Source organism: Triturus cristatus, chromosome 5_2 (assembly GCF_964204655.1).
Source record: "Triturus cristatus chromosome 5_2, aTriCri1.1, whole genome shotgun sequence".
Taxonomy (NCBI): Eukaryota; Metazoa; Chordata; class Amphibia; order Caudata; family Salamandridae; genus Triturus; species Triturus cristatus.
The window spans coordinates 477141599-477158371 of NC_140588.1; the positions used below are offsets into that span (position 1 = coordinate 477141599).

Sequence of the window (16773 nt, forward strand, 5' to 3'; positions counted from 1 at the left end):
TATCACGAGTGCTGCAAATGCTGTGACGTATGAAACAGAGGGCTGGGCAGCCCCACAGAAGCTGTTCCAGTTCCACGTGTTTTTTTAATACAATGCCCGTGCAGGAAAAGTGAAGAGGGAGGAGGGGCCATCACACGCTATACAATGTGATGGGCAAATGAAACGTTCTCTGAGTGAAATCACCAGAAACAGAGCTAAGCACAAAAAGGTGGGAGAGTAACTGAAATGCACCAATAACAAACTACAATGGCAATCGGTGAGTTTGCCAGAGCCCATAGAAGAGGGGTCTTCGAGGCTCGACCTAAAAAGAATATGCTTTTAGCTCGAGTAAGAAAGCTGATGTAAGAAACAGTGTACTCCATCTGTTAACAGCATGCGAGTTTAACTATCACTGTGGATCCCACAATATGATGCTTGCAGCAATAGCTCAGCACTAGTGATAGCGAGAACAAGCAGCTCAGGGCAGTAAAGCTCAAGAACAACTCATTGTACAAAGAGGCTCTGCAGTCATGAATGTTTGTAAGATAATACAGTTTAAACAAGTGATTTGGGAAAAAGCAAACAACTATACCCAAAATAAACAACAAGGTCTTCACCTGGCCCCAGAATTCTTGGTGTTCCAATGTTTTGTCCTTAAATTGTTTCACAACTTTGGCGACGGTAAACATTTGTACGCACAATATCACAGTTATGACAGTTAATACGATAGATATAATAATGTAGTTTAGTGTCACCACATAAGGGTTCTTTAATTCCACTTCAAAATTGAAACACACGTTTGTCTGTTGGGTCACAGACTTGCCATACTGGAAGAACAATAGAGGGAAAACAATAAAAATAACCAGTGCCCACACTGCAAAACTGGCAGCCACTACATGTAACTTCCGATAGAACTCCACCCTGTCCTTTTTCCTAAAGAATGTGAGGCAGCAGCTAGCCAGAGTCATGACATAGAATATCAGAGAGAGGTACCGGTGCACATGTATCATGGCACTAACTGCCTTGCAGAAATCTAGGCCGAAAGTCCATTCCTGTTTGATGTAGAAGGTAATGCGGAACGGCACAGTCAGGAAGAAGACGCCGTGCACCACAAGCAAGTTGATCAGCATGGTTGTGTTCACTGATCTGGATCTTATTTTGAGGAGATAAAAAGACATCACAATTATTCCACACACACCCCCGACAAGTACCACTCCATAAATTCCGATCAGTGCAACGGCCATGACTTTCTTTTCAGCGTCGGGCATGATGCAGGCTGTTGGTTTGTCAGTGGACATTGCATAAACATTTACTGTAAAGGAAAAATAAGATACTTGTAAGAGCTGCATGTAGGAAGACAGACTAAAAATATACTCCACATTGGTATTCAAAATTGTCCATAGATCAGGAAAACTTGTATGAAAAATACAAACATTTCCCTTTTCAACATAGATTACGCAGATACAGAATATCGTCACCATGTCCTCAGATATTCTGAGGCAGAAATCTGACACCAGTTAATCCTGATGCCGCAGGATGCAGTAAATCCTGCACACTCGGGACTAAGGCATTTTCATGAGAATCTGTGTTTGTGCATGTGAGAGGCTGCAGTGCACAATTTCCCTCACCCTCTTCTCATTTCAGCCTCTTTTTCATGTTAGTATTTAGTCATTTTTTTTCTGGTGAAATGTGCATGGGAAAAATGATGTTGTGGTTTTCGTGTAACACATAAAATTCAGACTAGGGCATTTAATTTCTCTCAATTTGGAATTAGAAAGTGGGACCCTCACGGAGGGAGAGAAAACAGCCACTGAGAGATGACACGCAATGCATTGCGCATGAGATTCAGCTGCCCCATCAGTGTTCGGCTACAACATCATGATGATCAGTACGTGCCTGAGCGATTTCTCAGTTCCTCAGTGTAGCGATTAGCCCACCACCCACTCAGGTACAAAAAAAGAGATAGTTGCGTTCAGAAGGCGGGCGGGTACTTAGGGTATAAATTAAGTTTGTATTGTTTGGTGCTGGAAGTGAGAGGAAGGAGCGCATTAGGGTGCAAACAGAAAGAGCTGGGAATGTTAAAAGTAGACAAATAAGGGGGCATGGATTAGCACCCACTGAAGATGTCGGCAGGCTAACAGAGCTCTGTGGCAGCTGTGAGGTACTTTTCATCACATACCTACAGTTTTGTCACCAGACTGCTACTTTTACATTTCTAAATGAAACAGAATACTTTTGGAACACAACCACATTCACAGGTGACAGCTTCATGGGCTCTTTATCATCTATACTGAGAGGAATGCTTTCTGGTGGGAAGCTCCAGCAGTTCCCCCATCTTATCTCCTCTCATAAGGTGTTTATTAACCCTTTCGATGCGCATGACGGAGAGGTTCCGTCATGCGCATCGGTTGCGCTGTGCGGATGACGGAACCGCTCCGTCATGGCCCCGCCCGCGCACGAACCCTTCAGCACAGCGCGGTAATCCGCGCCACGCTAAAGGGGTTAAACTGGTTTGGTACTAATGGCATAACCTTTTGACCCTGCAGCACTCATAAATCTCTCTTCTGTTCTTTGTGCTGGGAAGTTTCATTTTCAACTATTCATCTCTTCAAGTTAACATTTCTATTTCCTGAAGCACTGCCATAGACTGCCAAGGGAAGTTTCGCTTTCAACAATTTATCTCTACGATATAGCATTTCTATTTTCTGAAGCACTGCAATAGACTGCCTTGACAAGTTTATTTTTTAAACAGTTTATTGAAGGTAGCATTTCTATTTTCTGAAGCACTGCAATAGACTGCCTTGACAAGTTTAATTTTAAACAATTTATCTATTCAAGTTAGCGTTTCTATTTTCTGAAGCACTGCAATCCACTGCCTTGAGAAGTTTTGTTTTAAACAATTTATCTATTCAAGTCAGCATTTCTTTTTTCTGAAGCACTGCAATGGACTGCCATGTGAGACTGTTTTAACTACATTTTACCTGCATTTCATTTGGAGATAATTCCCTATACCACTTCCCTTTATTTAATCATTTATATTTATGTATGGGAAAAACTAGTAATTTAAAATTACACACCCATGGCATGGCTCACTCTCAGTATACAGTGTATACTAAAAACTATTTTCCTTCAATGGAATCCATTTTGTATTCTTCATCTTGCTCCTTCTCTGTCAATGTGCTGTTTTCTGTTATATTTCTCTCTCTGTTAAGAAAAACATGTTTTTTTTTTTTTACTTGATTAAAGAATTTATGTGATTGTTATTCTTTACTTATAGAGTACACTAATTTCACTGCAATTCTTTATTTATGACTTTACGCATTATTACTTGGAATGTAAAAGGGTTAGGCTCACCTATTAAACGACAAGGAGTTCTTACTCATTTAGCCAAATTAAATGCTGATATTGCTTTGTTACAGGAAACTCATGTTACTGAATTGGAGACCAATAAACTTGTTAGACATTGGATGGGAGATGCATTTTCTTCACCAGGTAATGGAAAACTTACTGGAGTTGTAATTCTGTGCAAAACAATCTTTGGATGTTACCTTGTTATCACAAGAAACAGATAACAAATGTTGATGACTTCTTGTAAGATTACAAGTAAACACAATACCAATATCTGTTTTTAATATTTATGCACCCACACATCCCGCTAAAACATTTTGGAACTCAATTACACCCAAAGTGATGCCTATTTCTGATGACTATTTCGTTTTTGGTAGTGATTGCAATCTGGTACTGTCTTCTTTTTTCCCTTCCTACATTCACAAACAATTCACCACAGCCATCAAACAAAGATCCCTTATTGACCCTTGTTTACAAGAATATACTTTTTTCTCCCATGTACATTTCTCTCAGTCTAGGATTTATCAGCTTTTTGTCTCTAAACCCTTATCTCAATACATCTTAAGAGCTGAGATAGGCAACATTTTAATTTCTGATCATGCACCGATAATTCTAGATCTAGACCTCCTTCCTCTTCCCCTCAAAGTTAGACGTTGGCGCTTCAATATTTCTCTTTTATTGGATACCTCTTTCACACAACACTTTGATACTTTTATAAAATAATCTTTTACTCTCAATGAATCTCCTGGTTTATCATTTCCGATTATTTGGGATACATTCAAAGCTGCGTCTAGAGATTTTATCATTACTTATAGTTCTACTAAAAAGAAAATACATTATAAAAAGCACTAAATTTAATGAAACATATTAAATCTTTAAATCAATCCTACTTCGTACCCAAATCTAAGACTTGTTTAGATAATTTAATTAAGGCTAAATTTGATTTCAATAAACTCTCCACAGAATAGGCTAACTCTTATCTCCTTAAATCTAGTTCCAGATACTATTGTGGTCAAAATAAAGCAGGCAAACACTATGCAAATTATCTTAAAATTACAAGAGAGCATACTAAAATAGAAAGTATTTGAAGAGATGATTCCATGCATCTTTTTAGAGACAAGGATATTCCTAATGAATTTACTAAATTCTATCAAAATCTATATATGCCAGAAGTAGATCCTCTCCAATCTGATATTAACTCATATCTTTCTTCTATCCATAAGGAATTTGATTTAAAGACAGATTTTTTTCCCCTTGATTCTGATATCACAACTTATGATATTCATACTGCCATTCTATTAAAAAAGGTAAAGCTCCTGGGCCTGATGGTTTTTCTTTTGCATTCTACCTCCATTTCGCTAAACAATGAATCCCTCAATTACATTGATTATTTACTTTCTTTATTTCCTCCAATTCTGCTACCGGGACATTTCAAGAAGCCTTTGTATGCCTTATACCAAAAAATAACAACTATCATAAGTTATGCAAAAATTATAGACCTATTTCCTTAGTCAAATCTGATTATAAAATTAATCCTCTCCTCCCCAATTGGTTTTGTTAAAAGTAGACAACTCTCTGATAATACCAGGCTTTTTTGCGATGTTCTCAGTAAATCTAAAACCTATAAACATTCTTTAGCAGGCATTTTTTTCTTGGATGCTGAGAAACCTTTAGATCCGAGACACTGGAATTTTTTTTTCTCTACACTTCTCTACACTTTCATGGATTGGTTTTAGGGAAAAGTTGATTATCTGAGGGGTATATTCTAAAGAACGTGTGATAACCATCGCAAAAGTTACTTAACACAACTCTCAACATCTCAGCCTATCGCAGCTAAATTACTCTGTGTTAACAAGTATTCACAACATGGCGGTACCATGCGATAGTCACCAGACAACGCGTCAAATGGCCGCAATAAAATCAACGCCATGCCACAAAAAGGCGAAACACGAATGCAAAAAAAGCTGCGATGAGGCCAATCGCGATACAAATAGCTGTCAAAACCAGTGGCAGGCCTGCAAATCCCAAGCGTCTGGCGGGAAAATGCACCATAAAAGCTACAAAAACAACACACCAGAAAGAATCCAAAGTGCATAGCAACATGGATGCACCATGACCGAGCGCAGAGGCCAACGCGAACCTCACAAGCCCCACAGACCACCAGCAAGGAACAACGGGCTCGGGGAAGGCTAAGGTGAAGAGGGAGAGGAAGACGGGTTGCAGTCTGCAGGAAAACAAGACCAGCGTCACGGAGGTGACAGAACACAACCAGCAACTGATCCACAATCAGACCACCTGGAATGCAGCCTGAGTGTCCAGGAGGCCAATGGATGAGGCCAAGAGGCGCTGGTATGACGTGAAAACCTAAACCAGGCCGAAAGCTGCTGCCAACAGGAAGGCAGCAACGGCGACAGGAGGTGGGAGTCCTGCGCCACAGGAGGAGCTGGAGTAAATGGAGGCCAGTCATCAGTGTGGCGACAGTGCAAGGAGGTGGGAGTACGGACACAGCTCAAGAGGACCTGACACAACAAAAACAGGGTGAGGAACGAACAGTGACTGGGGGGACGGGAGGATGTGCACAATGCAAACATGCACAAGGATGTGCAACACACTGCACACCCACAATTACACAGGGTCATGTCCCCCATCCCCGTGGCACACTGCAGCACACACACATAGCAATCACAGCACATCCCATGACAATATGGCACAAAGTGCAACACCGACACTGCAGAACAGGGGACCCAACTGTGACCCCCAAAGCGGGAACAGGCCAATCACATGTGACAGCAGGGAACTGTGAGATGCATATGTACGGGTACAACCTCACATCAGTCATGTAGTACAAATGCCCACTGACCCCCTCAAATTGCCAGCACCGCCCAGACAGTCACAATGTACATTGTCACACAGTCTGCATGTCTAAATACCAACACAATGTCAACCTGCATCTCCCCTTCACATTGCAGAGGGACAAACAACACCTCCAGAAGGTCAGACCAGACAACCCATCAGTGATGCCGGAGACGACCACCACACCTCCGACACTGATGCCCTACAACAACCCATGACCATCCTACGCGACCCACCACCAGGACCAGGGCAGACAAGCTACTTAGAGGAGAGCCCAGCCTCTGCAACAGACCACACAGCATGAAGCACCCGCAAGCACGGCAGGCTCACAACACTTCACCGACCCACACATGGCACCCCAATGCCAGGTGTCAGAACACCAAAAGGAGGTGGCCGAACAGGTGCGGGTGTGGTCCAAGCCCATGGAAGGCAAACTAGATCACATAAGTGGGTGTCCATTAGCCTTCAGGGACCACCTATACCCCACAAAGGAGACCAACACTGCCATAGAGACACATGCAGATGCACATTCCCAGTACAGAGTCACACCCAGGGGCACGCACATATCAGTCACACACCCACTTTGGCTCTGCGTACGACGGCCCATGTCCACTCCCCTTACAAATTGAGTGGGTGATGACAAAGCTACATGTCCAAACTCTAACCCGCTGCCTGCGGTGACATGTCTGCGTCCGCTGTAGACAGCACAATGTGATGTCCTAGGGCCCAGGGCCCTCATGCATACAACAAGACCACAGGAACACACGCAGAAATCATGTTGAACTGGCTATGGGCACGTACACCCGGCTCCTTTATTGGCAGGGCCACATGTACAGTGACGCTTGTGCTGGATGGGTGTGGGGTGAGTATAAGCCAGCCCACACGGAGTGCTTGGTGCTGGCAACAGTGGACACCAGTGCAATGGAAACAGAAAACACCTGCATAGCAGAGTCAACTGCTGGGCAACATGGAGGGAGCTGGAGCAAGTACAGAGGTCATCCAACATACAAACAGAAGTGTCCGTGAGTTTCAGTGCGCTGAGGTTGGGGCCCCAGAGCGGAGCGCGCTCATGTGAAGAAAATGTCTAGGATTGTGTCCCTTCTGGATATTCCAGATGTAGCTGCAGTGGGGGGGTGTCATACCTGCATCATCCCCCTCATCATCATCCCAGGTCTCCCACACTGCCTGAGTTGACATTGCTGCATGAGCTGTCCACAGCACATAACCAAAACAGTAATGGACGATGATTCATTTTTTACTGACCTAGTGGCACCTGAAGTGCTGAGCATGGGATCAGGCAGAAGATGGCATCCACGACAGGTGCGAGCAACTCCGTCTGTCTGCCAGTACGACCGTTTCGACACTGGCAGTTGGCGGATGGAGTAGGTCCTGGGACTGGTGGCATGTGCCTCCTGCGGTGATGCTATGTCCGGCTTGGTCAGGACTTGATTTGATGTGTGAGCCCTGGTGGGCCGCAGTTGAGGCCGGAGGCTGCGGACAGCGCAGGGCCACAGACACATGGCGTTGATGACCCCAAGGCCATCGCCACAGAGGCCATCCAGTATCTCAGAATAAGGGGTCCCAGACCTGACCAGCACAGAGTCAGTGGCCCCAGAGGCACTGCAGCCGGCACAGGCACCCCGCCACGGATCAGATGGGCCACTTGAGCTGAGTGGGTCCATATCAATGTCCGAGGTGTATGTGGCGGAGGGTTGTGGGGGACAGTGGAAGGTGTCCTCCAGGGCATGATGCAGAGGGTGGAATTTGTCCGGAAGCAGCAAATGGAGGAGTGGAATACCACAGCATCGTTTTAGCCACGAGGTCAGTATCACCGACATGATGGCGACGACAGCCCCAAGACCATGGTCTCAGTCATCACCAAAGTTCAACTAGAAAGTGTCCATGGATAACGGGGAACAGACTTAGTGGCACCGGGGCTGAAATGGAATGCAGTCTGCGTTGAGGCCTGTACAATGACATTAAGTCAGCCATAAATAAATCAAGACTGAATTCGAATAGTGTAACCTACTCGTCCACAGTGTAGTCCTGAGGTGGCGGTCAGCGCGGGCCAGACGCGGTTCAGCAAGCTCCTCCTGGAACTCTAACACATGACGTTGACATGACATTTCGGGGTGACTTGTGGTTGGCGGAGGCAAAAGCACCAGATCCGAGTGTTTGTTCAGTCAGCGACGACGACGTGTCCTGCCTGGCACGGACTGGATTGGATTGGCGTGAGGCCTGCTGGACCGCAGTGTAGGCCAATGGCATAGTCATCAAGGGCCCACAGACACGAGTGGTTGGGATGCCTGGCACATACTTGGTGTCACCACATCCAAGGGAGTACAGTGATGCAAACGCTGCATTGATATGCGTGCCCGGACAATGTATGATCAAGACTCAGTCCCAAATGTGTGACCTACTCGCCCGCAGCATAGGCCGGAGGCAGCTGGCAGCAAGGGCACACAGCCACGTGTCATTGTCTTGCGATGCACATAGTTAGTGACCCCAGGGCAGTTGTCGGTAGTCCTTTTATCCTGAGTGAAACGCGTCATCCTCTTACACCTCTCCTTGCGTGGAATGATATGTACTCTGCCATTGACAAATCAAGACTCAGTCCCACATGGGCGAACGACTCAAAGGTATCGTGGCCTTAGGGCAGTAGTCCACGTGGGCCCACGGACACCTGTGGTTGGAATGCACCGACTTGGTGGCACCACATCGATGGGAGTATAGTGAGATAAAATCTGCCATTATTGATGTTTGACCTACTTTTCCGCTGTGCATGCAGGTGGTGTACGTCAACGAGAAGGGAGTACAGCGGGCCTGTGCTGCGGAGGCCGTGATGGTCTGAGGAGGCTGCCTAGTTCGCGGCAGTCGGGCTTGGAGCTTGTACTGGCACGTGGTGAGCCCTCATCGACACACACCGGTGTCAGCAGGTGTGCATTGAGGCCTGGGTGCGCCGGGCCTGGCAGGACTTGTACGGGGCCCTGTGGGCCGAGGTGCAGCAGGCGCACAGGAATGCAGCCAACACCGCTCACGGCGACGGAGTCAGCCTTGTGGTGGGGTGAGGGGTGCCACCCTGGCAGAGTTGTTGGGCATTCCGGAATAGGACCACGCCCAGAGCTACGAGCTTTTTATTTACACCCCTACACGTGTCCGGCGTACGCCGGGCCAGCCCACTCCGCTCACACTTACAGGGGGGGACATAACAAGCTACATTTCTGGGATCTTCCCCACTGGCTGGAGTGACATGGTTGCTTCCACTGCACTCCTTACACCGGCGGTGTATGTTGACATGGATATGTGTGTGGTCTGCATACTGCAGTCTGGCCATCGCTTTGACGCCACACTTGGCATTGTGTACATTGTCATTCATTGGTCATTTGCCTCCTTCGCATATGCCTTGTCCCTACCTCTTCCCACAATCTGCTATTGTGTGGCTGAGGTGGCATGCAGTGGATGGCTTATGTGCATGGCTGGACCAGGTTGCCAGGGTGAGTTGGGCTGTCATGTCTGGTGTGTGGGCATGTTGTTTGGCATGTGTTATGTGAGTTTGTGATGTGTGCATTCCCAGTGTTGTGAGTTGCATGGTTGTAGAGTTGAGGTGTGTGGTGTGTTCATTTGGTACTTGACAACGAGCAGTGCATTTCCATAGGTGCCAGCCAGGAAGTGCCGGGTGATGATGGGCTGTCAGAAGATGTAGGACTCATGCACTCAGAATGGGTGGTTGGCGTCGAGTTTGGTGGAGATTTACGGGTGGGCCGCTATTGCCTGCACAGTGATGGTATGCGTGTGCTTTCAGTAGCGGATATTGTGTGCAGTGTCACCAGGGGGCACAAGTAGGACATGTGTGCATTCAATTGCCCACTGACATGTGAGGGAAGCCAGCTATGGCTCTGATGCCTTGATTGGTCTCCAGCTGTTCCTGCGCAGTGTGGGGGAAAGATAGGTAGGGTAGTACCAAGCTGATGTTGGCTCCCGGGACAGTTGCGGTGGCTGGTTGTGATACTCTTCCGACTCTGGTGGTTGTTGTTTGGCAGGTCCCAGAGACCAACAGGTGTGGCACAGCAAGCCGCTTTATCTGCGGAGGGATGTCGATTGTGTTGGTACCATTGGCCTGTGGGCAATAGTGGTCAGGATGCGTAGGATGGTTGTCCTTTTGAGCCTGTGGTGGGCAATGACGTTCCCTGGTGTTGGGACTGGGAGGTTGGTGCGTTTTCAGCAGGTCGCTGTCTTTGCCTGTGCTGCCTCAGTGTTGGTCTGGGGAGGGGGGTGTTGTGCCCTCTTGGGTGTCCGGCCCGCATGGTCAGTGGCTCCATGACTTTACACCAGGTCAGAGGAGGTGTTGATTTCCTGCTGCTAACGTGCCTTATCGCATGTTTCATGGGCTTTTTGCCGATCTGGCTGGTCGTTGAGACTGTTGTGGAGTGGTGTTGTCGCAGCTTTTTGCTTGGGAACGCCTACTCTGCATCTCATTAGCGATAGTTGCCGTGGTCATCTGTGGCCATGTTTTGTGCGGCTGCTATTGTGGGTAAACTGGTGCTATGGGCTGTTAGCACCAGCTTGTGAATGGGGTGATAAATTTATCGCGACTTTGGCTGCGAAAAAGTGCCGTTAACTCGGCGATAGCTCCTTCAAAATATGCCCCTTAGTCTTATATTCTTTCTCTTCTGCATCTATATTTGTCAAGGGCCTACTCTCCTCACCTTTTCTTTTACACAGAGATGTACAAAGAGGCTGTCTCCTATCGCCTCTTCTTTTTATTCTGGCTCTCAAACCTTTTCTATCTTATATTCAACAAATTAGTGCCATAAAAGGATTCAATTATGGAGATAAACAAATCTAATTTTCAGTCTATGCTGATGATATTCTTTTGATATATGGCCTTTCCTGATTTTTCTATATAGCCCTTTTTATACGCAGTTTCCACTTTTGCCTCATTTTCAGGTTATAAACTTAATTCTGACAAATGTGAAATCCTTCCAGTTAACAGATGGTGTATCAAACACGATTTTCTCCAATCAGGACTTCTTTGGAGCCGAACAAAAATTTACTATTTGGGCCTTTGGTTCAATACTTCTATTAAAGACACTATAGCGCTCAACACCTCTACGTTACTGTCTACTTTATCTAACCTTACTTTACGATGGAATCTGCTATTTCTCTGCTGGTGAGGTCGGTTAGATTCTATTAAGATGATGTTAGTCCCCATCATTCTCTTCTATCTTTTGGCAATTCCAATTAACTTTCCCATCTCTACTTTAAAAAAAAAATTCTATTCTTACTGCATTCTTATGGAACAATAATAATCATTGTATATCTTTATCCAAAGTACAAAGGCAAAAGCAGCAAGGAGGAGTTAATTTTACGATTTTTCAGTCTTATCAAAATCCTTTCTTTTTAAAACAGTCAATACATTTTCAAGATAGCCCACCCACAATTCCATCTCCCATATGGTCAGATTTGGAGTTATCTTTTATTCAACCTTTCTCTTTTGCAGAATTTTTGTCCTTTACTCAATGCCCTTTATTCATGTCTAATCCTACTCTCAAAAATGCTTGCAGAATATTACGTCCATTTTATATTTGTTCTCTTTCACCTCAAGATCAATTCCTTTAATCCTCAATCCGGTATAATACATTAATTAAAATTAATAATAAAACTATCTTTTGGAAAGCCTGGAGAGATAAAGGTCTATTATGGACTCATCAATTGATACATAACCATTCACCTACCACTTTTTCGCTAGCCCAATCCATCTTTCACTTTCCTCTATTATATCAACACAAATTTCTGTCACTGATCTCTTCTATTTCGACCACATACCTTTCACTTTATTCATTGCCCATTTCCCCTCTTCCTATTTCACCTATTCCAACATTACTGTTAACAGCACCTACTGCTTCTCATATATAGACCCACCTTACCTCTCCCCCTGTTGATCGACAAAAATCAACCCTAGAATTACAATGGGAAGCAAATCCTCACACCTCCTTTCCTATTCCTTTTTGGAACAAATTATGGCTTAAAATTCCCAAGACATCACGTGCTACCAACACAACACAAATCTTCTTTTTAATTTATAACCGTCTTCTAATCACTCCTGTTTCTTTATACAAATTTGACAACGTCACTTCATCGTTTTGATTGTCCTGTTCTGCATCAATTTCTGATATTAAACACAATTTATTTGGATGTCCCACCCCCTATCAATTTTGGTTACAAGTGTTGAAACAAATTAACTTTATTTTCATACATATACACCATTCTCCTTTATTTTTAGGTAGTCTTTCTGATGATTGGCATTGTTGTACTATTAATACACAAACTGTAGACTTATTAATTGATGTCACATTTCAACAGATTACAAAAAATTAGAAGAATGATTTGTATATGTCCTTTCAAGACTGGTGGTATTGTGTTTGTTATAATCATAGACTAGAAAGAGTGTATACTGTCCCAATGTCTCTTACTATTAAACTAATTTCTCTCTGATCTCCAGTAACCATTTTTCTAGATTCCTCAGTTTCAAGGACTTTCATACATCAATCCTTAGCTGATGAAGTATCTAAATCTCCTTGAATATATAATTTTTCTTCTTCAAGCTTCCATACTAATAGTAATATGTTTTGCTTTTTGTTTCACTGATAGTATGCACTCTTATGATTTTTGTAATTCTAATACTGTTTATATTTTTGCTAATTTCATTACATGAGAAGTTCTTTTACTTTTTGTCCCTCTTCTTTTTATCCTGTTTTGTAGATATAATTGCAAAAATGTTCCTGTTCTATCTTATTATTGTTCAACTGTTTTCAATACATTGTTATTATATTATAATGTGAAGCTGCTACCAGTTATTTCCCTTATTCCTAATTAATAATTAGAGAAATACTGGTTAATATAACCAAAGAGGGAACAGCAGGCAGTTTGGTCCTAGTAAAGTCAGACTGAAAAGCAAGTCGATGAGGATTCAGGAATAAGGAAAAGGATTTAAGAAATCAAAAGATAAAAAGGATGAAATTGTTGGACGGTGCAAGTGGGTATAATAGACTTAAGGGGTTAGTAAAAGTTGGCCTTTGGAATTGACTTTCAGCACATTATTTACGGACTTTCAGGGGCATATGTACAAGCCTCTATCGCCACGAGAACATCACTTTTTGTGACATTTCCATGGCAATAAGGGCTTTGCATGGCTAAACGCTGCCTTGTAAATAAGGCCCCCTTTCACTCTATGCTTAGCATGAATGGGGTAGACAGTGGGTGTTGCAGTGGACGTTCCACCGCAACATTCATTAATTTAAACGCTGCCCCCTATTTACAAGGGCACCGTAAATAGGAGGCAGCACCAAAATTATGACCAGGAAAAACTTGGTTTTAAGTTGGTGAAACGAAGATGAATGCGATATTTCTCCTCGTTTTCCCTTTTTCATGTGTGCTGCCTTGTGCAGCACACATGGAAAATGCAAAAAGCCTTTTATTGTTTATGTACAGGAAGGTACCCCTTCCTGCACATAAACAATCTTTAAAAGAAATGGCATTTTGTGACTTCCATGTGTGCTGCATTAAGCAGCACGCATAGAAGTGACACAATGGCCTTTCAAGATTGTTTATGTACAGGACCTTCCTGTACATAAACAATCTTTCCCCTGTAGACACAAGCCGCGGCTGCTGCAGGTAAGAGCGGTGGGGCCATGAGGGGGGGGGGGGGATTTTGAGAGACGATCACGAGTGAAAATTAATCATTTATTTAATTTTCCCTCGTGGCCGTCTCTCGAAATTACCCCCCACCCGACCTCACCGCTCTTACCTGCAGTGGCCATGGCTGGCAGACACCCTTGCACTATGGTGCAAGGGTGCCTGCATTTGCACTACACTGCTAAGTGTAGTCCCAGCACAGGGGGAAACGAAAGGCTGCACCATATTATTGTAAATATGGTGTAGTCTTGCGTTTCTGAATTGGCGGAGTGAGGCGTTAAGGCATGACAGCTAACGCCTCACTCCGCCACTTCTGTTGTACATATCCCCCTAAGTGTGTGCAGCTAGGCTGAAGGATTGCTGGTAATTGTTAGCTCTGCTTGCTTCCATTAAAGAAACAAAGGCGTCATGATCAGGCCTTCTGACCAGTGGTAATTGTAGCGAGGGCACTAATTTAAAAAGAGATTTTCTGATCTTTTTTAATTGGCCTGCATGAAAAAAAGTGCACTTGAACCTGAATCAGGCAAAGTATTGTGTGATTCTAGGGTTGACAAACTCTCAAACTATTTGCTTCAAAGCTTCAAAGTCATGTTTCCATGTCTGGCTTACTTGCATAGCTCTGCTCCTATTATCCTCAGGTTAGGGTGCTCTTGATATATTAGTGTTAAAAGTACATAACCAATGAACAAATTAAATGTAGTCAATCACTCACTGTTGCACCATTCCCCAGCCATATCCACCCTACTCTACCACCCACCATAAAAGATAAAATGTAATCTAGATGCAGTACACAATTTCAAACTGAAATACAGCTCTAAAATGCTTAGCAATATCTGACCATTATCATTGTGTGTGTACCCTGCTATGTTCACATTTTAAGAGTGAAAAATGCTGTCAGGTTACTGCAGAAAGTATTAAAAATGCTAAAATGTGTAAACCTTCACCAACACAACATAGGAATTCTTTCTAAACACAAGATCTGGGCACAATTAGTACAATCACAAGGAAGGCACTTACATGCTCACATATCAGAATGAATAATTACATGCCTGAAGTTATTGGAAAGAGGTTGCACTAAGTGAAAGAAAGTTCCCAATGGGAGGCAATAGGTTAATTCAAAGTGACTCTCCTAGCGTGTGCTAAATCACGGATGATAAGTAAGTGGACTGGCAACGGCATGATTGAACAATGATCCCTTAGTAACTTAAACAAAGCTTTGCCAGTCACCCTTAGATCAAAATGAACATAGCCCACATACTTGTGATAAGCATACCTGCTTAGACAAGGATAAGCATGAACCCTTATTCACCTTTTTCACAAGGTGTTAATTGAAGCCTAAATGGGAAAAATCTGCCTCTGCTGCTTTCCTTTCTTAGTGCATGCATGAGAGTATCTGTACTCTGTCTCTAGGAGAGATAAAGACATTTAGATCCCACAGAAATCACAGCCACAAGGACACCCAAGGTGAGAGGTACACACACAGCAAAATGCCACACCCAGCAACGGGTGAGTGTGGCAGAAAAATTACTATTGCTAGGTGCCGGTGCATGATCTGTGGTAAAGTGTTACTCTTTCTACGATATATTACAGCACAAGAGTAGTGCACCTGAAGCACTTAAACCATAGTTCCCATTTCCTCCATTAAGCCGTTCATTGTCCCTGCCTCCCCCAGCAAAAGCACCAAAATGGAAACATTGGGTTGTGGGTCTTGAACTGTACTTTGCAGTCACTGCCATTGAAGACAACAGGAAGCACCTGATACTCTTGCACCTGGCAGGAGAGGGCATTTACAAACCAGCATGTAACCTACCAGAAATAGGAGCTCCATGCAAGTATATGCGTTGCCAAATTGAGAGAAGAAATATTGCAAGAGGCAGGCAAGTTGAGGCAGGGTAGTCTAACTCTTGAGTGTTCGAAGGAACTCATAAAGGCAAGGGCTTCAAGCCTATCAAGAGAGAAGTCGTAAACCAGATCACCAGAACAGCCCCCCATGCCAACGGAAGAAGTGTGTCAGAAACCAACACACCATGCAGTTACTTCGTGGGATGATTTCTGCATGCAGGGGTTTGCCCAGCCAGTGGCAAGGAATGCTAAGAGTGCGGGGAAATTAATTATTTTGCAAAGGTGTACAGATCATCCCTGAGACAGCAAAACCCCCAGGATAAGGTGGTGAATGCCGTTGCACCTTTAGCTGAGCACCCCATGGAAGATTACCAGGGCGATGACAGGTGGGAAGGCACCATACATGGTATATGCTGTTTACCAATTTCAGATACAAGCAACATCTTCATCCAAGTGCTGAGTACTGAAAGGGGATCAGCCATTGACTGTCATTTTTGACATGAGGGCCTCCATCAACATAAGAAGCTTATAAGAATAACGCCAGACCCACCAATGTGTGAGTATGTGCCTATGGGCACCTAAAACCCTTTCCACTGGCAGGCATGTTCATTGCAGACATTACCCATACCAGCATAACTACCTCCCTCAATGTATATGTGAAAAAAGGAGAATTAGGCATTTTGCAGAAGAAAGAAAGCAACTAGTACACTTAACACGCAGCATGCATGCCACAAAGCGTGATACTCTCTTAGGAGATGTTAAAACACTCTTCCAAGGGATTGGCTGCCTGAAGGGGAAGATAGTGACGCTTCACATAGACCAGTTGGTGCAACCCATGGCCTTGAGGCAGTGCAGAGTGGTGTCCATCTACAGCCCAAAGTAGAAGAGGAGTTCCAGAAATTGGAGGAGGCCGTATCATGGAGAGAGTAGAAGGACCCACTCCCTTGGTGCCCCCAAACATGGTAACCTGCAAACCAAAGAAACCTGGGGAGGTAAGAATCTGCATAGACATGCAGCTCCCAAATCTGGCAATCAAGAAGGAGAGACGCTTTGTCC

General features: G+C 44.2%; 1 protein-coding gene across 1 annotated transcript in view; it reads right to left on the reverse strand.

Moving 5' to 3' along the window:
- Window positions 1-365: 365 nt before the first annotated feature.
- The window catches only part of LOC146823178 (putative G protein-coupled receptor 141), a 30351-nt gene continuing 13943 nt past the window's right edge, over window positions 366-16773 (reverse strand). Inside the window, exon 3 of the mRNA XM_085606382.1 lies at window positions 366-1291. Coding sequence (XP_085462508.1) covers window positions 366-1291 — 926 coding nt within the window. The remainder of the gene's footprint in view (window positions 1292-16773) is intronic.